Consider the following 20,913-nt stretch of genomic DNA (forward strand, 5'->3'; position numbering starts at 1 on the left):
GATTTTGAATTTGGAAATTCTACACCTTGAATTAAAGTTGTCAAGTGTAACTGACAACTTTTACTGCAGATAAGGCGATTTATCTTCAGTCCGATAATGAATATGGTCAAATCATGGTATAGTGTGGACCAGTGTGGGAGAAACTTGGGTATTTGTGGCTAGAGAGGTGGCCAACTTACTTCATGAAACTGCTGACACATATAATTTGATAGCATGCCTTGACTTGCACAGAACACCATTTGCACTCTTATACTGATATTCTTCCAGGCTGCAGTTTTTTCAAAAGCAGCCAGATAACACATCATCCAGATAAGAAATATTATCAGGTCCGTGAACACAGTCTCTCATCCATCACTTTATCTTGTCCGTGCACAAATAATACCTCTGAAAAAAAATCATGTTTTAATTCAGTCTTTGAAATGCATTATCTGGTCGGTCACAGAGTCAAGCAAAAAACTGCAGATTGGATCCTTCATTATGTTTTGATGCATATTAGAAAAAACAAGATATCTTTTTCGATCTATTTCAAATTAGATTTATTTTTTTAAAATTTAATCCAAACTTTGCAGTTTTTATAAACCGCTATAAACAAAGTTCTCTAGTCAAACTGCAAGTATTATTTCAGATTAATTTAGAGTAACACCAGAGAATTTTGTCATTTTTAGGACGTGGAAATGTGCATAACAAAAGTCAATATCCTTCAGGATCCAAACAAATCGGTGGGCTCATTTGGGACAGCTTTTAGTAAACGGTGGTGCCAGGAGAATGTAAAGTATATTAACCTTCAGTAAGGGCAGACAATGACAAAATCTTAATCAATTTCAAGGGGTTTGTAAGAACAGAATCCTTTTCAGACCAAGCACAATTGTTTTTGATAGATAATGGCAGAGTTTTGTTCTAACTAATCAATCTTTTTCTCTCTCTCTGTCAGGTGGCATCCCATTTGTCCTGACTGGTGAACTGTTTGAGCAGTCCTACCGACCTGCTGCTTTCATGGTTGCTGGCACCGTAAACTGGCTATCAAACTTTGCCGTAGGCCTCCTGTTCCCCTTCATTCAAGTGAGTGCTGTCATATAGTTGAATACAAGTACACATTATATTTCAGTTTTTCAGGTTTTGGAGTGCACTCAGCTCCAGTTTACAACTTCAGGGGGGATGTTCTAAAACAATGGACTCTATCCTAAAATAATCATGTTTTACAAACATGGCCAGAGTTAGGTTGTTTAGCTGACACATTGCCAATAATCTATGTTTAAGTTCAGCCTTCACAGGCCATTAGAGTTGTCAGCTCCTCATTAATTCCTGAAGTGGCAGTTTGCCTCATCATCATGCTGTCAGCAGGTTATGTTGGGAACTCTCCACCTTGCTCAGCCTGCTCTCTAGTCCATCTTCCATTAGAATTTTTTAATGTTTCATTATATAACAATATGGATTACACAATCCAATTACATACTACTAATAGGTGCTTTTTGAGGGCAGTGATTCAAGATAATTTAGATGCTGCCTATAATAGATTTGAAATTAAAGATGACTGTTCCTGATTGGACATGTATTGCACTTCTGGCCCTTAGATTATCAGAACTGTAATATATAAACATAGGAAAAACCTATTGTACCTCATGTCACAGCTTTCTGCATGCAGTTCTTTAATATGATACCTCAGTAAACTTTGCGAGATACTGAAATTAAATTCAACCTCCTTCTTTAGAAACCACTATGATTACTGCCGCAGCAGTTATGCCACTCAGGGCATTTCACCAGCTATTATTACTTGACTGGGATTATGAGACACAGTTTTAGTCCCCTTATTAACCTGACAATGTCAGATATTATATTGTCATTACAGTTAAAGGGAAATTTTGTTCTGCCCTGGCATATGTTTCACAGTGTTAAGAAATAAAATGCACAATGACAAAGGCTTCAGCACATTTTAGGAAGGTTGCTGGTTCAGAGAATTATCCTTTAATTTGTTTCTTGGAATTCTACAACTTCATGGGAGGTCAAGGAGGTCAGGAACAAATCCTGAAACCCGTTTACACCTGAAGTGTTTCACATATGTACTGTAGTTGACCTTTACATATGCAGCTAATCTGTCAGCACAAGCTATAAACTGTAAAGGTCTAATTGCCAAAACGGACATGTCACCGTGACCTCTCTTCCACAGATTAAGGTACATCATTTTCCAATGTGCCAAAACTAATAGAGCTGTTTCTGAGCAGATCCTGTGTGGACACTGCTGCAGTGTTGTCTGCTGCAGTGCTGCTGACATGCTGTTTTCACTGCAGGACATTTGTTTACAAGGTGTAACGTGTGAAATGTGATACATGACAGGAGTGATGAATGCAACCATCGACACAGTTGCTTGTTCTACGCTTTGCACGTTGTTTTGCTAACAAAATGATGTGAATGCTTTTTTTTGTCATTTAACCTTTTCTATTGAGATCTGTAGGTAAAACACAATCCAGCACCATTTTGAAAGGAATAGCACACTCAGGATGTGTAGTGACTGAAATGGATCTGCCATTTCAGTCAAATCTGGTTGGTGTTGAGGTTTTTAGAACTGGTAAAGTCAGAAGTGCTTGTGGGATTTTTTTGTTTTTGTTTTTGCAAGTACAGCAGACCTGCCTACCTGCCAATGTAAGATAATACACGTGGTAATAAAAAGTAGTTTAAAAAGAGTGGGGTTGTTGTAGAATCCTTTAAGAAACTTTTGTTGAAGCTCAACAAAGGTCATTACTGTTCCATCATCCTTGTTTTTGAATTGTTATAAGTTTTAAAGAGCTTTGTATTCTCCAAAGGGACCTCCCCTTTAAGGATGTGCTTCTCAAGAGTGAAGTAATAAGCAAGCAACAGTTCAAGATGAAAGAGCCTTTCAGTGTTTAAAAGTGGAATGTTTTCCTGGAAAGTGGAAAGTCTTTCAAGTCCACGACTATTACTCCAGGCAACTCTCCATCACTCATTTTGCATCCTCTGTTACTTTCCCTCCGTGCCTCTTATTCTCTTTCATTGGTTTCACAACCTGTTTTTACCCTCATTTACTTTCACTCTAAAGTTTAACCCTAGACTTATTAATTTCACAAACGTCTGACAAGAAATACACTGTCTTTGTTCTTCTTGACAAGACTGAGTTTGTTGGTATTGGAGAATTTCAGTTGGTCACATCATAGATAGGCTGTGACTGTCACAATCTGTGTATTTTGGTTTCAGTTTTGCCATTTCCTCACTTTTTTCCTCAGTTCGCTCCTGCCAGTCATCAGCTCCACTCCTCTCACCTGTGTTCATTTATTCTCAGCTGCACTTACTCACGAATGACTCTCCCCATAGTATTTAGTCTCCTTGTTTGTTCTCAGCATTTGTCAGATCCTCACAGTTACTTCTCTTGAGCTGTGTCATGGCTATTCTATTAGTTCATGTTTTGTTTGATGGATTTCTGGCTTTGCCTCACTTTTGTTTTGAAATGAATAGTTTTCGTTCCATTTTTGCCTCCTAGCTCTCACTCCGTGTCTGCACTTGGGTGCCTCCACCAGTGAAAGGCGGCAGTGATTTGTTACGCATTACATCGAGTTTCCTGTGTTAAAAAGGCCAGAATTCCTTTAATTTTAAATAGGGATAAACTCCAGCTCAACACAACAGTATTTGTCTAATGGATATTTTCCTGCATCAATTACTCAGTTCATTCTGTTGTTTCTGTTCTGGGGTGAAATGATAATTCAGTAGAAATGGAGAAACAACTACAGGGTAAAATGAAATATATGTGGTGGCATGTTACATTTAAAAAAACTTTTCAGAGAAGACTGGTATTTATACCACAAACTATATTTGTATGAATGATCTGGCTATTTTTCCATTGTATTTGTTGGCCGTTGTCTTGATACGTACAGCTCTTTCACTTCACATGTTCAGATTACACAACTGCCTGTACGATAAAGCTGAAAAGAAGCCAATTTCATTACTTAGGCCTGAAGCTGCAAATAAGCTGCTCTTTTCTTGTATTTGCAAATTATTTGATTACGCTAATATTTTGGCTTTAACTGTTTATGAAAAAGGTTCTTGCTACAATTATCTTGTGACAATTATTATCCACTGTGCGTAGCTCTCACAGGAATTGATCATGTCAAGATGACCTGCACATAATCAGCACATTCTCTTTCAGGTTTTATGTATCTGAACAAATTTTAAAAAGAGTCTTGGTCTTACTATTTGGTGAATACAACTTGAGATAAAAAAACAAACAAACAGGGAAATATTACACATATTTAGCAAACATAATGCCAAGATGCAGAAAAGATGTGTGAAAAACTAGGTACACTAAGTGCTTCCATTGGAATTAAGTGGGTAAGTAGCACCCAGGTGCTGTGAAACAAATGCACTTAATTGTTCATCAGCAAGTATGAGAACCTCTATAAAAGGTTATATATATAGAAGTTTTCTCAGGTTTCTGGTCTGGAGCATTTAGGTGAGTGTAAAAACAATGGCAAGAACAAAAACACATGTGTTATGACCGACAATTGTTGATGCCCATTATTCTGGTAAAGGTTATTGGACCATTTCCAAAAAAATGGAGTCTATCATTCTACTGAGCAAAATTATTCACAAGTGGAAAACACTCAAGACAACTGTCAATCTTCCCTGCAGTGGATGCGCAGAGAGACTGGGGGGAAAAGAAATAACAAGAAAACAACAAAAGTCATGTGACTCTATAGGCTTAAGTAAGCATATTAAGTTTATAACAGTACAATTAGAAGTCCTCAACTGGGGCTACCAGAAGAAAGTCACTTCTTTTAAAAGAAAATTACAGCACAAGTTGTGCAATTCTACATTAAGGAACCTTATTATTAAAATTCTAAAAATCTTTACTTCAGAGAGACAATGTGTCTCTAAAATGCTCTTTTTATGCCCAATCCTGTTACACACCCATCAGAGATTAATCAAGCTAGTTTGAATAGTTGCAACATGTTCCCCCAGCAGTTTCTTTTTAGTACCACTTTTTAGCCTTTTGGTCAATTTGATACAACTTCTCTGTTCAATTGTGTATAAAATACTGGTTTCAGATAAGCAAATCATTGCCCTCTGTTATTTAATTTTTTTTAGTTTACATTTTACACAGCTTCCCAAGTTTTTGGGAAATTATAGTTATAATTATGCCTCATTTTATCATTATGAATTACATGATAGCTGAAGAGGGGGTTTGTTCATCCTTACAAATGGGACAGCTTTAGTAAGAAAAAAAAACATACTAGAGTAAAGATTTCTGCTGAACCATATTTGCACCAAAGCACCTAACTGTAGTGTATTAAACCTGAAGGAAAAGATAGTTCTTCTGAAGATATATATAGATATTTAGAAATTGTATGAATCAAATTGGCAACAGCATCCTCTGCACCTCTGCCATGCATAGCCATTGCTTATGTCAGTGAAATCTTTTCCCTAAGTGTGAATAATGATCTCAAGGCATTTTATGCTCCTCGTTCTAATACCTGGTAATGGTACAATCAGGATACATACAGCTCAAAGCAATTAAGTCATTTTAAAGGTGCAAGGCAAATTTTCATTCATAGATATATGTATTTTGTATGTAAATATACAAAATGTGGTGTGGCACTAGGTGATTTTTTTTTTTTGTAAAACATATGATTCTAGGTGGTGCTCACATGTCACTGTGTTCGGATTAATTATTGAGGCGCACCCCCACATACGAAGGATTGTACTAAACTTTGTGCACTTAAACGACATTGAGAAATGTCTTTTTAATGTAGCAATTCCCGATCAAGGCCCCGAGGAGCTGAAACATTAGTGTGATCAACATTTAGTGATGCAGACCAAAAAAAACCCACAAAAGTGTGCAGGTTTTTTTAGACTGAGATATAACTCTCAAGCTCGAGATAGTTGGATGCATAAAAACCTAAAAACTTCATTCGAACTTTTCTTTCCAGAGCCCTGTTGAAATCTCTGTAGATTTCACTGTATGTACAGAGTAAAACTCTTTGACTCAGAAGTAATTTAGCAATACAGAGTTTGGCTGAGTTTATCTGCTGACTGTAAAGATAGGGACAGCGGTATTGCTTCTCTCTGATACCAACCGGATTGCTCGACAATCCAAAAGAGATTAGATACTTCAGGTAATCTTTGAGTCTGAAGAGTCAAATGTCTTGAACTAACATCCCCCTGAGCAGAGCCTGTGATGTAGCAGTACCCTGTGTAGAATAGGATCTGTGGCCCATGTGGACATTTTACCCTTTACAGGCATAAGCCAAATCAATATCCTCCACAAATGAGTGGAGGAGTCACTAATGAAAACTACACCTTGCCAATACCGAACCATCATGACTGTCAGAGAGCAAGAACATGGGAGAGTCCATTAAGTTTGGATCACACGTCCAGACATAAAGCTTGTCACATGCAATAAAGAAAGTCAAAGGTTATTCTAATCAAGAGACAGAGACATGGAAATACACTGAATCGTGTACTAGATATCCTCCATGTATGTGTGTTATCTGATGTAACAGAGCATTTTCACTATGTAGTCCACAGATATTTACTGTATGTAAGCAAAAATTATGCGTTCTGCACTGGCCTGAGAGTTAGAGGTATTATCAGTAATAAATTGTTATTTCAAATTAAACCTACAAAGGAAACCATGTTTGGAAAGCACAATAAGCAAAATAAGTCATCACAGTGAAAGTTTGGAAATGTAGATGGATATTAGTAGCAAATATAGAAACTTGCAGCTTTAATCTGTGCATGTGACTGAATGCACTTATAAAGATATTGTTGTGAGGTGATTAGACACCCATAGAAAAGGTTCCAATAAAATATTAATTAAACATAGTTAAACATGCGTCAAGGAAATTCCCCAAAAGGATTTGTATTACATGGGTTAAAAATTGTTCAAAAAGGAAAGACTTGAAAAAGAGAGGAGATTGATCTTCCTTTCAAGGAATACAAGGAGAGGTTCTGAAATGAAAAGTCCAATCTACCCTGGGTCGGCTCAGCTTTTCGTTTGCCTATTGATTGTAGTCTGGTATACTGAATTTTCCTTTGTTGTACTCTGTTTTGGAGGACATGTTACTGCATTTCACTTTACAACAAGTTAGGTCTTGCAGCAGTGGTGCCTAGTGCCAGGCAAAGTCCTGCTCAAGGACTGAACTTGTGAACTGATCCACTCTGCGAGTCTCTGCCCAAGGCCAATGCCATGACCAGAGATATCAGCAATGACACATCATTCTTGTGTGTTTTCTTAAAAAGTTGCTGAAAACGAGCATCCAACACCATGGTTAATACCCAGATCAGTACAAGGGATTCTGAGAATCAGCGAGGCATTGCATCAGAGGGAACACTGATATGGCTGTCTGATAGCTGCCTTGCAGAAAAGAAGAAGAACATTCGAACAAAAACCATGAAAGGGAATCATTTTCCTGTTATTACAGAAATTTCAGGCACATTTCACTTCAACCAGCAAGCGTGAAGAAGATTGGCAGCACCTTGTATTACCCTCTTGCTCTCCTGGCATATAGGGCGAACAATCAACAGGATGATTTCGAATGTTCTCAATTTGCTTTGAATACAAACATCTTACACACTGTGACCACGGCTTTCCTCCAACAGAGACTGGCCCTCCTCCAACCCAATTACAACTGCAGTTGGTGGATATTCAGCATGGGGGAGGGAAAAAAGCAGTCACTACCAGTGTGCCAGTACATTGTTTCCTGCAACACAGAAAAGCACTGAACTGTGTGAGAGCTATCACAGTGGCACTTCGAATACAGCTTCTCTGCCAAATCTGGCTAATAGCCGGAGGATTTCAGAGGATTCTCTCTGCACAAAATGATCTCAGCTCCTGGGTTGTGTGCAGTGGCATGTTCTTAAACCATGTGCCAGCTCATCATGGTAGCTGATAAAATCTGCTAAGGTCATTCAAAGCCCTTTGGGCTTACTTTGGTCAAAAAACCTGCTAACTTCCACTAACATCTGGCATTAGTGCGATGGGAAAGTGTTTGATTGGCATTCAGCCTAGCATCAAATGACTGCAGTGGACACAGGTTTTAATTAGCTCCAGCTCAGCATCAATGAAAACACAACACCCAGAGCTACACAATCATTTTCAGTTACCATGCGGCGGTCAGGGCAAGAAAAATGAGAACAGATAACTTTTTCTTTTAAAGAACACAAGTCTACCAGTTGTAACTGCTCACATGGAGGCTCTGAAACAGACTGCAACAACTCAGCTACACGAGGAGGTGAGAGTAATACCATTTGATTTTTTTTCAACCCATCGTTAAGACAGATGGAGGCTTATTTTCTGTCCAGCTGTATGGTGCTGATGTTTGCGGTACAGTCAAAAGGAGTAACTAGCCTGATTATTTCAGAGTTTTTGAATATCGCTAGCAGTGCCTGCAGTATACTGTGTAATGCCGTCCTTTATGTTGTCATAATAACACACCTGTTCTCTGGTATAGGTATACTGGACCCACTTAGCCCACAGAGCACTGCACTTGATGGAAAAGGCTTTAATCAACTTGTTTTAGTGGATACATCCTTGTTTTAAAAGCTTGTTTAAAGACATTTCTTTTGGAGTGAGAAAACTTTACTTTAGGTGCTGATTTTTTTTTATCATCAAAGCTTTCACTGCAAAGACATTAAAGGTGGCTTTGTGAGTAAAACCATTGGTTTGGATAGCTGCTGCTGTTGAAAAAGAAGAGAGATAAAAAAAAAACGTGAAAAAACAAAGACCGAGGGCGGTATTCATAACAGATGTTGGCACATCTCTAATATAATAAATCACAAACACGGGCTGGGTTTTAATGTCCATGCTCAACACTTAACTTTTTGAGAGAATTTAAATTGAAGTCATTGAGCTTTCCGTGCGTTACTTCTGTTAAGCTCTCTTTTGCCTCGTAGGGTTTCAAAACTTTTTATCAGCCTTTTTTGTTTCATTAAAGATGCAGCGCTTTTATTAGTGGGGCCATTCTGTTAGATTTGGTTTACTTCGTTGCTTGTGTCGTTTTAATTGCTCTATAAAGCGCCGAGTTGTATTGAGCTTAAAACAGTGCTATATAGATATAGACTGACTGACAGAAAAGGTCGCTGGTCTAATCTAAAGCTTTGTAACAGCTCACTTTCATCCATTTTTTCGGAGCACATCTCTTCTCATTTTCAGCCATTTCTCCACTGCTTAAGGAACTCCTAAGCCACTTAAAAGCGATCCTGTTGTATCCTAACATGGTAGGCGCTCCTTTAAGAGACTAGATGTTTCATGAGTAACCTATCTTGGCAGGGATTTGTTCTTTATTTTTTGGGGGGAATGCCCACAATTCTAAGAATTTTCATACAATTTTATCATTAGGTTTAAGTCTTTGCACTCATAATTTTTCTAAATACAAACCAAAGAATCACTTGCAATAAAGAGCCTGAAGGTTTAGTCCATCTTATCTGCAATGAAAATGTGTTGAGAAGATAATGACCCTGATAACGTTTTGGTGGACACTGATAAAGGGGAGATGGGTTTTGGTTGGGAAACAAAATGTATCAGCTTGTTGGTGTATTCAGAGCTTACCGTTTTCTAGCTCTCCTGCTTCCTCTCACTTTGTCTTTGATGTTTTGAAGTAGTCTTTAATGTCTTACCAGGGGTCCTAAGTGAACGTGTTCTTCATCATAACTGCACGAGTTTGATCCGGCTGGCAGTGATGTTCTTTAAAGAAATATTAGTTATCTTTTATAGATGAGTTATGCACATTAAAAGATGCGCAAATGCCTGAGCCATCTGATAAGTTATCATTCTGTTTACTGAATGACATTTTCATGCATGCCTTGACCCGTAGTACTTCTTAAGAAGTGGTTTCATATGCTGAATGCTACCATAGACAAGTTTATCGGGTTTTAATTGACTTACTAGGAGGATGAAGAGTACGGCATTTTAGACTGAAAACGGTTCAATCCATCAAATGCTATTCATTCTACGGCATGCGTACTTGTTAGTTCCACCCATGAGTTTCTTCTGCCCCCTCTTGCTGGATGTCTTACCTTCTACCTTCTGTTCATCTGCAGTACAGTAACATCTCTCTCTCTCAAGGAGCTTTTTTTATTAAGAAGAGGTGACGTCATCTTTATCTCCTTAATATTTTAAGGAAGTCATGAATGTCGCTGTTCTTTTTTTCTTTGTCCTTCCCTGGCTCTTTGGCTTTCTGGCACACCAAGGTTTCTCAGGGTTACAAATGAATTGTTGTGGGATTAGCTCTCTTATTATAAGACTTTGTGAAGTTGTCTATGCATTAGTTTCCTTTTAATTTAAATGTTCTTAAATGTACACATATGGATTCTGTATAAAGCTTAAAAGGAACGGGATTTTTTTTTCCATGTTAAAGTGGAATACTGATACTTTTTCAATGTGAGTACATTACTTGCAAATTAAAAGAAAGCTTGCAAATCTCTTGAAATATCAATTAGTGTTTGTCTGCTATACCATTTGTCATGCAAATCACATGGCAAAAGGAAATTTGCAAGAGTTGAAACTAAGAAGTAATTGGTATTTAAAAGTATTTGGTGGTTTTACCCTTTAGCTTGCAGAAATGCTTGAAAATATTCAAGCATTTTATCAACCACTTTCTGTGTCATATTGTCCAACTTCCAGCCATGTTTAAGCTGATATACAGCCTACATATTGAAGCTTACATCAGAATACTTCCGTATACTTGAAAGTTCTTAATTCTATCAATTCTATCGACACAATTAAAGAATTGTCCCTGACGTTGACCTTCCCATCTCTTTGCTTTTCTGTACTCCCACTGGAATCTGCTTAGACGTCTTTACAGCTCTCTGAAAACCTGCTGTGCGTGAAAACCTGCTGTGCATTCATTTACAAATTCCCAGCTGCACAACTCCAAGTTTGTGAATGGTTTCCTCTAAATCACTCCCCCACCCATTAATGCAATGTTAAATGAGCTGTATCTGGTAATTCCCCTAAATGGATATTGATTGTGATTACAGTCTTCAGCCTGTTCCTGTCTGTAACAAGGGTAAATTTGCTGATGAAGATGTTGTAATGTAATTCCCCCTGCTGATTATTATCATTAACACAATTAATTCACATTTGAACTTAGGTTAAAGATTCCAGATACATTGTTGATATAAAGTCAAATGGTTGAGATATGATTTTTTTGGTCTCTCTCAACCCTCTATCAATCAGAAAATACTGTACAGAAAAACATCTTTCCCACTAATTTTAATTCAGTTCAATTTATTTATATAAATCACAACCAATGTCATCTCAAGGCACTTCACTTTAATTCAGGCTGTGAAGGTCATGAACAAAACAACTGTAAAATCCATCAGAGAAAGGTACAGATAGAAATAAAGAGGAATGTTTGTATATACATAAGTGATACGAGGAGATTTCTGGTGGGGGGGAATTAATTGATAAAACAATGAGAGTTAATTGCTCACATTAAAATAAATTGGATGTTGTTTCATGATGTATGTTTAACATGCCAATTCAACTAATATTTAATGAGACTTCCATGCATGTATATTGTAGATGAAGTGTAGTAAATTGCGTATATTAAATGCATATATTTGAGGTTCCATTTACTCTAGTCTCTTAGTAGACGTTGTATGAACACCTAATAGCATCAAATCTTAGACTTTACGAGTGACAATAAAAATATCATAACTTGTATTGTCTTGTGCTGAAATCCACCCCCCCCCCCCCCCCCCCCCCCCCCACACACACACAGCTGAGAATCTTAGACAAACAGAGGCATTTCCCTTCCATGAAACATCTTTTGAAACATTTGTCTTGAATGCTGCCTTGAGGTATATTAATCTGGGCTTAAAACACCTTCAGCTCTATACTCAATTTCAAATGATATTATGAACAAAAAATACTTTATGTTTCCATAGTTTGAGGAAATTATCATCCCCTAAAGAAACAATTAAGATGCCATGCCATCTTTAGGCGAAATTGGAAATCAATTTCGTGATAAAGTAGATATGATTAGAAAGATGTTTTTTAAATGGTCATTGTTTCATTGTACAATGTTTCTGATGTAAGTGAAGTTCTTCTGTCTGCTCTATAATTGCCCTTTGTAATGAGGACGTAGGTCTGTTATGCTTTTTATAGTGAAAGAACTTTCCCTTTGGTCATAATGTCACACTTGTCTCGCATTAGATCTTAATGGAATTTGACACTTTAATCTTCTTGAGCTGAAAGGAAATATGTACACTGAAAATCACACTCTTTAAACCTACAGTTTGCTTAACTCTTTCAAGTAATGCATGTTTCTTTTGTTGAACAATTCATAAACAATAATTCACAGTTAATAGAAATACCTGGTGCAGGCTCTAAGTTTAGCTTCAGGCCTTTAAACATTTTATAGGAGTCAGAGATTTGTTTTTTTTTCCAGGGCAGTAATTTCACATACAGTAGGACAACAGTATATTTCCGTGCGTACATAAGCTATTCAAATCATTTGTCTCATATTAAAGCTTTTCTTATTGCATATCTTGTTATAATTCCAATTTAAATTAGGAAAACTGCATTGTTAGAAAGCCATTTTTCCTGAAATACCCCCAAGAAAACACAATGACTTAAAGTAAATTTAGAACATCAAATTTAATAGATCAAATCTCTGAGTGGCTGGTGTGTTAATTCTACTGAATCCACATCTGAACATGTCCACTTTCAGGGTTTGTGTTTACGAGTGCTGAGGCTACAAATACAGAATGTATAGTCTATGTGTATTTGTAGCTACTGTCAGATATGGAGGTGTTGCGATTGCCTGCTCAATCATAATCGGATCACACAAAAATAGGCACAGACTGTGTTGCTACAAGAAGAACACGTGTTCCCACAGTTATTATTGTGGTATCTTTCATTAAATTGTTTGTTCTCCTGAGTATTCCAGCAGTCATCAAGACTTCAGCAAGCAGGATTCAGCCATACATACTGCTGAGGTTAACCCCCAACAGCATGAGTAGTAATTAATATATCACTGAGCTGGGTTCAGTGATAAGGCTCGTCTCCTTTCATTAAATGACTGCTATGTATATATATATATATATATATATATATATATATATATATTATGGCATGCCATTCAGGAAATTAATCTTTGAATATATGGAATGAAACTTTGAATATATTGAATGAAACTCTGAATATATTGAATGAACCTTGAATATATGGAATGAAACTTTGAATATATTGAATGAACCTTGAATATATATATATATTCCATATATTCAAGGTTCATTCAATATATTCAGAGTTTCATTCCATATATTCAAGGTTCATTCAATATATTCAAAGTTTCATTCCATATATTCAAAGATTAATTTCCTGAACGGCATGCCATAATATACATATATATATATATATATATATATATATATATATATATATATATATATATATATATATACTTTAAGTTGCCTTGTACACTTCAAAGCCACTGTCAAGTGAAATGAAAAGTGCAGGTTTCATGATAATGAGAAGAACTTTTGCCTGTTCAAATTAAATAAATTGATTAGTTTTTTTTTAGCATACATACAATTTCAGACTATTTTACTTGCAGAACATACCTGTAGACCTGTAGGTCAGTAGTAAAAGCAAAATGTATAAACAGACACACACCAACACAAAATGGAGGTTCCCTTACAGTTAATGGAGGAACATGTTCATAGAGAGGAACAGAGAGTCGGATAAAAGTCAGCACTGAAGTTGAAGATCGCAGTGAAACTTTGCTCGAGGCTTGGTGGACATAGCAGTGACGTTGCTCTGACCTTTCGTCAAATGCTCTCTGCCCGTTTTCTCTACAACGCCTCCAGATAAACCTAATTTTGTCTTTTCAGTCAGATGCATCACAAGTGTCATGTGTTGGAGCCAAAGAGTGAACTGAGCCCTAAAATAGCTGAAAACCACCATCTGAATCAAACATTCCGACAGTAGTTTCTTTGAAGATTAAGTTCAGGATCTTTTTTTCTGCCTCTGCTTGAGTCTTATACATTAAGGGGAAAAAACAAAGACGGAGACATTGAAAAAAATCAAAGGCAGTAATTTGACATCATGCATCATGTATCATGCATTGTTTTCAAGCCCTGTCAAATTTACACAAATACATCCCAAACACAGGGGAGATGTCATCCACAATTGGCCAATTGCACTACAGAATAAACGGACTACAGCCATGCTAACTGCTCTGTGAGGCTAAAAGAACTCTTATGAACAGGGTTCTTTAAATGCTGCTATAATTGTAATAGGCTGGTCAGAAAAAAATCTGCACACCCTATAATGACAATGGCTCCTGTTTTTAGCTAGCTTTAACAATGTAGAAATAAACAAATGCAGTTGAAAGAAGGATTAAAGCAGGACTTTACAGTCCAAACACAATGTTAGCTGAGGCTTTTAGAAACACTAAAGGATGAACTAAAGTTAGAGGGTTGTTTTCATCCCTTCTGTAATGTGTTACACACTAAAGTGCTGCTTTGGGATTAGGATCACGCCAGTCCTGCAGGGCCTGGTGAAAATCTCACTTCGGTTGGAGGTAATGGTCAGAAATCTCACAGAAGCGGGTCAGAGAAGAGCATGAAAGCTGCAGGAGCAGGCAGTAAAAGTCAGAAATTCAGGGGTGGACTGGGTGAGAGAGGGATTGAGAAAATAGTCTCGCACAGGGCTGTACTGTGTTGCTTTGAGCAGATTACTAGCAACAACATGGCTGGTTCAAAATATTAAATATTGCTGAGATGTTTAATATTGTGAATCAAAGTTACCATCTTTTTTTTAGCCTGTCAGCATGCTAACAAGTGTTTGTAACATGATCCCAAAGCCCAACCAAGACTAACGGCAATGTGATCAGGTTTACAGGTAGGCTATAATCATTCGATTTTTTAGCATGGTGCCTTAGAATAGATTCAAACTTGAAGTAAAATCTGTGTATGTATCTGTAGAAAAAACTGTTTCATCCTACAGTTAACAAGATTTCTCTCACAAGCTCAGAGGTCAGCAAAAATTTCATCCAGCAAAATCAAAGTGACAGACAGAAAGCCGACCCTTCAGATTAACACTGTGGCTAAAACCTAAAATAAAAGCCACAGAGGTAATGACAGATTTGTACCTCACTGATACAGATGGATGGATGAATTACAATTCACTTTAACCAGATGAGAGATCCAATGTCTCCGCATAGTCAATGCATTCCTTGACATAAATGTTCTATAAATGTAGTCAGAAGCTTGGACACACCTGTCTAATAATTTTGAATGTGTAACTGGGCCTGAAGATTTGTCTTGAACTGTATAGGCGACGGTATATTGCATTGAAATGCACACACACACAACGCTGGTTGCATCATGAACCAGTCTGAAGACAAAAAAAAAAAGATGATGTGTGATAGTAATACCAATTGCTTATTTACTTTAATGTATAAAAGATTGCCTGGAATAGATCTCTAAGTGGAGGAATAAGTAGGGCTGAATGTGTAATTAGACAGATAAGAGGCATACGGCAAAGAGAGAGCAATACTCTCACAGGAGACCTGTAAAAATGAATCTGATGAAGTAAAGGGAAGAACCCAGGAGATAACACTGAGTGAGACGAGGAAGGTGTAGACAACTGTGAGAGACAGGAAACAACAGAGTTATTTTAAGACAGTCCGTGCCAGTGTTATTGCAGGAGTCGTTTTTCTGGCTGTTGTTGCTGGCCCACCTTCTCCCAGGCACACACTGGCCATCCAGATCACAGCAGTGACTTACTCGTTCCTGACTTGCACCTGAAACCAGCTCTGACCCCTGTCCAGACAACACACTCCTGCACTGTCACATCCCCTTACTGCCACCTCTGCAGTGGTGTCACATCTCACTTGTGATGGGGCAGGAGTAGAAATGAAGAATTAAATTAAGCATTAAGTTAGTTATTTTTACATGAACTAATATCAATTAACAGCAGTTATGTTTAAAGTCAGACAGCACTCATGGATATCTAACAAGACAACAGACATCTGAAAGTGGACATGACATGATCATTTCCACTCATGTAATTCTTAATCTGGGGGACCTCTAGATGAGCTCTGCACCCATCATAACTGCAAATACTGAACAATTATTGCAGAATGTGGGAGAGCTTCCTCCTGGGGGAAGCGTTCTCTTGAGAAAGAGGATTTGAAGTGTCTTATAATTGGTCTCATTCCCAAAGGCTTGCAGAAGGTGCTGAGGAAAGTATATTTGTAACTTGTGAACACATACTATGTTACGCTTGTGAGGAAACAAAATAGAAACTTTGACAAACACACTCCTTTTTCGAGTGTGACTGCATCTTAATTTCAGATGTATATATTTCTAGCCAGATTCAGATCCAGAATATGAAAGTGAGCAGCACTACAAAGTAGATAAAAGGCACCCCTGGCACCGTCTCTGAGCCTCTGGCATTAATGAACTGAGGCTGATTTTGGGGTTTTATTGACTCACACTTTGGAATTTTATATAACACTTTTTTCTTTTTTTTTTTAACGGTAATGAGCTCAGAGTTTTTATGCTGCAGTTGTGTGAGGATCTCGGTGTCTATTTAACAGAGCAGCAGTTTTCACAGTAAACACAACAGACATACTCTATTAGCAAAAACAGGCTCCGGTCAGTTTTGTGGGAGGAGGAGTAATTGAAATAAATCACACATGCAGCTGTTCATTTGACTACATTTATTTCCACTGTCTACTTCCACCCTTACGGTTTTACACAGGGGTTTGTTAATGTCATCAACAGGACAGTTTTTTTTCCATTTTATTTCTTTTATGTTTTAGGGTATTGATAGTATTTTCTGATTAATTTAGCAAGGAAAATGTATTATAAAGTCAAATCAACTGACAAGTTTGCATGGCACCAATTGGTAAACATTTTCACTCAATTCAGTTCTTTTGAAAAAGCAAATAGTAATTTGATGTAAATTGATTAAAGGCAATCAAAGCGAAGCAAACTCCCCTAATCCTATTATGTCTTAATCAAATTCAATAAAAGTTGGTTTACATTTTTATTAAGTGTGGGACATAATTTCATGGTTTACTACCCTCTTACTTGTTTCCCCATGAGGAAATTCAGCAAATAATATCCACAGCAGTGCAGCAAGTGTCATTTCATGTAAATGTTGTTGAGGAAGATTTTGGTGTCATAAAACTGAGTAGCCCATTGTGGTTTATCACACTGAAAGTCTCATTTAATGTTTACTCAGAGATCTTTTGGTCTGCTCTTTTATTACTTTCATCTTGCTTCTTTGTTTCCCTCTCTGGGCACAAATGCGCATTTGGGAGAAATAGACTGGAAATGATTGGAAATAGAGGATTGTTGTGCAAATTAATGTTGTCTAAATTAGAATAAGAATAGTAGCTTAAGAAACATGCTGCTTTTTTCTTTTTCTTTCTTCAAATATTTTTTTTTTCGACCACATGCCACAATGGAATCCTGGAATTGAACGAATCTAAATGCAACTTTAAAAGACCTGCAAATTAAAGTTTTGGGTGCATCATAGTCCAGCCAGTTGAATAAGATAATAAAAATAGTAACAACATGATTTACTTGTTTTTGAGATCTGTAAAGACTAATGAGCCATCACTATCACATACATTAGAATGCGTTGTATTTGCTGTTGTGTTGAGTTTGCATTATCATAGCTGTAATCCATAATTGTTTTGCTAAATGTTCATTTGTCTTCCCCATTCTTGTGTGCACACTGTGACTACACTAAACCATGATAATCCATAACAATCGCTGAATAGCCCAGTGTGGAAATTAGCGCTTCAATCTTATATACATCCCTGTCTTTCATGCCATGCAGACAGTGTGCTTCCCAATGAGAATACAATCTATAGACGTCAGACCCATAACAGCACATAGCTCACGCCCACCAATGATGACTCATGGTTGCCCTAGAACTATTGACTGTGACATTATATTTTCAAGCATGGGCAGTCACTGGGCCAGGGCTGTTTTTCACGTCATCTCTAGTTGTGCGTCTTTAGTGAGGGTTTTGGTTCAGTACTGTTCTGCCTCTCCTGTTCCAAAACTAAGTCTTAATTCTGAGCCATCTTTTTTCATGTTTTTTTTTATTCATTTTTTATGCCATCAGCTCCTATCTTGTCATATTCTATTTTTTCTCCTGTCCTAAAGCAGTACGTCCTGCTGTGGCCAAACAACGTGTCCTCCCTCTCAGGGCATCAAACACTGATACACCACCAGATTTGACAAAAGTTTTTTTTTGCGCACAGACACGGACGATATGTTCTTTTTTGTCAATGCCGTGACACATCAGTTGTGACAATATCTGTTAGGAGCGCATACAAAATAGAAATGAATGAGCAAAGAAAGCCCGGTTACAGGGTAGGAAAGATAGCGATGGAATAATTATTTGGCTTTTGTTTAGGAGGTTTTAGAGAGACTTGTTTTTCACTGACTTTCACCTTCGAGACCACCATTCCTTTCTCATTGTCTTTCCAGATTATTTCAGTTGTACTGTTTCTGTTCTGTTTTTCAAAAGGAATACAAAAAAATTTTGGACGTTCCAAATTAGTCCAATTCATACAATGTCAGTTAAGAATAGATCTAAGGGTCTGATGGGTCTATGTGATGCCTAAATGTTTGCGTTTGCCCTGAACGGAACCCAGCTGGGTCGACGCAACAGATCAAAGGCGAATCCTGGTGTCAAATATGGAATGACCTTAGTCTCCTCCGTCCACTGGGATTGCAAAAAATTCAATTGATGACAGAAGGAGTAGATGCAACAGTGTCCTGTTTGTACTATGAGTCATCTCCTCTGACATCGAAGAAAAAGTGTTTTCTAAGGAACTTGGTAACTTGCAGATGAGCATTACATCACAGAGGCAGCAGGGAAACTGGGTCAGGTTCTTTGCACAATGCTGTGTTTTTTCTGTTATACTTTGTGTGTGTTTGTGTGTCTGTGTTATGAAAGACACGCAGCACAGTAAAACATCAGTGGTGATATAACCGCTCAAATAAAAGTGGAAAGTAGTTCCATAATCGAGATCATCCTTGTACGGCAATACATTTGTACTGCTGGGTACTTTGCACAGTAAACAAAGTTGGTCCACTTATCAGCAAAGGCTAAAGCTTGGTGACACACTGGTGTGGGTGGGTTAAGTTTCTGTCTCAAGCAAAATGCCTCTCACAGACTCTCTCTCACTCTCTCACACACAAAGCCCCTCTCAGTATCTAAATCTCTCTCGGGGTAATCAGCGAGTGTGCATTTTTGAATCTGTCACTAATCTCCTTTATTGACATAATACATTGTACAAGGTTAGTTTTCATACTTTGTGTACCTATACACATATCTGTGTACATAAAAATGCACACATCTGAAAATTTTATTAAAAAGAAATGGTCAAGAAATGCTAAAAATCCAAATGGGGGATTTAGGATAACAAATTAAAAAAAGAGATATACGTTTTCCTCTCTCAAATACAGCATTTATTCTGCCTGAGCTGTGAATTTGAAATACAATTATTCAGAACACAAAAATATTGGTGCACCCCAGCTTGACACGCACAGATGACAAAACAGATGCCACAGATGATGCCCTATGGAGTCGGCAAAAGTCTATGAAGGCTGAGAAAAATTGCAGGATTTGGTTTTGTGGATGGAGAGGAGAGTAAATGATCAAACCGTGTCTAAAGTCTCGAGAGGAAAATAAAAACTCTATCCATTTATTTCAGAATAATGAATTGTTAACTGATTTGGAAGAAAAACTGTTGAGATAATGGAAAATGATCTAACATCTGTTCTCGTCTGTGTGTTTCTGTTGATGTAGGAGACACTGCAAACCTTTGCCTTCCTGGTGTTTGTGGTTGTCTGCACATTGGGATCTATTTACCTCTGTGTTGTCCTCCCTGAAACGAAAAATAAAACATTCATGGACATCAGCCAGAGTTTTTCCAAGATCAACAAAATCCCTGTTTCTTCCCCTAGTCAAGAAATGGAGCTGGTTCTGGCCATTACGCCTGACATGACGGGGAAATCCCAAGAAGTCACAAAGATGGAGAGCTCCTTCTAAGTGAACAAACTACATGAGTAAAGCAGAAGCAGGATCAAAGTATAAATTAAAAATATTTGTTGTTTTGCATATTTATTTAATAACAATGATCAATTAAAATGAAATTCATGCTTTTTGTATCTTTTGTATGACTGGAATATTTAGAAATATTATGGTATTTTAGTTTACAGCAATTATTTGTTTCTATATCTTATAAACAAAAAGTTAAATCTAGTTTTTTATTCTAATAAGTAAAATCAACTTTGTTGAGGTCATCAAATGCTGATGCTGGGGCCAAACATAAGATATTGATTAGAATATTGATTGCCCACTTAGTGAGTCTGAAGACATGGAGAAACATAGGACAGTGAGACATGGAAGCCTTATAAGATTTATAGATAAATAACAATGACAGAGTGATAAAATTGTTAAAAAGACCGTATTGAAAATGCACAATAAGTAAAATAATCAAACACTGAACTGTAAGATGTAGTGGCACAAACTGAAAACCTCCCACCAACCAAGAATCCCATACTTCACATCCTCCAATAGATCGTTCCACACTGGTACTTCAAAAATACTTAAAATGATGTGGAATCTGATCATTACTCATCAAACTGGATGCTACAGTGGCACACATCTCTTCATCTCAGTTAGCTAGTTTAGTGGATTTCATATTTTGTCCAAATGAGGATTATAACACTGATGTCTGTTAATGTTCCAGTAAAGACATCAACAAAGAGAAGGAGAACGCTGTGAACGTTGTAAATCTGACAGTTTCTTGGAGCCTCTCCAACTCTGAGAGGAGCTGGTGATACTTCCCACCAGATGGTGGGAGCCAACAGAGAAAGTGATCTGAACAGAAACAGACAAGCGTAGCATTGGAAAGCGGT

At 37.4% G+C, this 20,913-nt stretch overlaps 1 protein-coding gene across 5 annotated transcripts in view; it reads left to right on the top strand.

Annotated features, from left to right (window-relative positions):
* The window catches only part of slc2a9l2 (solute carrier family 2 member 9, like 2), a 95,414-nt gene extending 75,260 nt beyond the window's left edge, over positions 1 to 20,154 (top strand). For all 5 annotated transcript variants that reach the window (XM_072382650.1, XM_072382653.1, XM_072382649.1 and 2 more), the window contains exons 12-13: positions 932 to 1,059; positions 19,799 to 20,154. In XM_072382650.1, the coding sequence (XP_072238751.1) occupies positions 932 to 1,059; positions 19,799 to 20,041 (371 nt within the window). In that variant the 3' untranslated portion in view covers positions 20,042 to 20,154. The remainder of the gene's footprint in view (positions 1 to 931; positions 1,060 to 19,798) is intronic.
* Positions 20,155 to 20,913: the final 759 nt, after the last annotated feature.

Source organism: Leuresthes tenuis, unplaced genomic scaffold, assembly GCF_036924035.1.
Source record: "Leuresthes tenuis unplaced genomic scaffold, fLeuTen1.0.hap1 SCAF_3, whole genome shotgun sequence".
Taxonomy (NCBI): domain Eukaryota; kingdom Metazoa; phylum Chordata; class Actinopteri; order Atheriniformes; family Atherinopsidae; genus Leuresthes; species Leuresthes tenuis.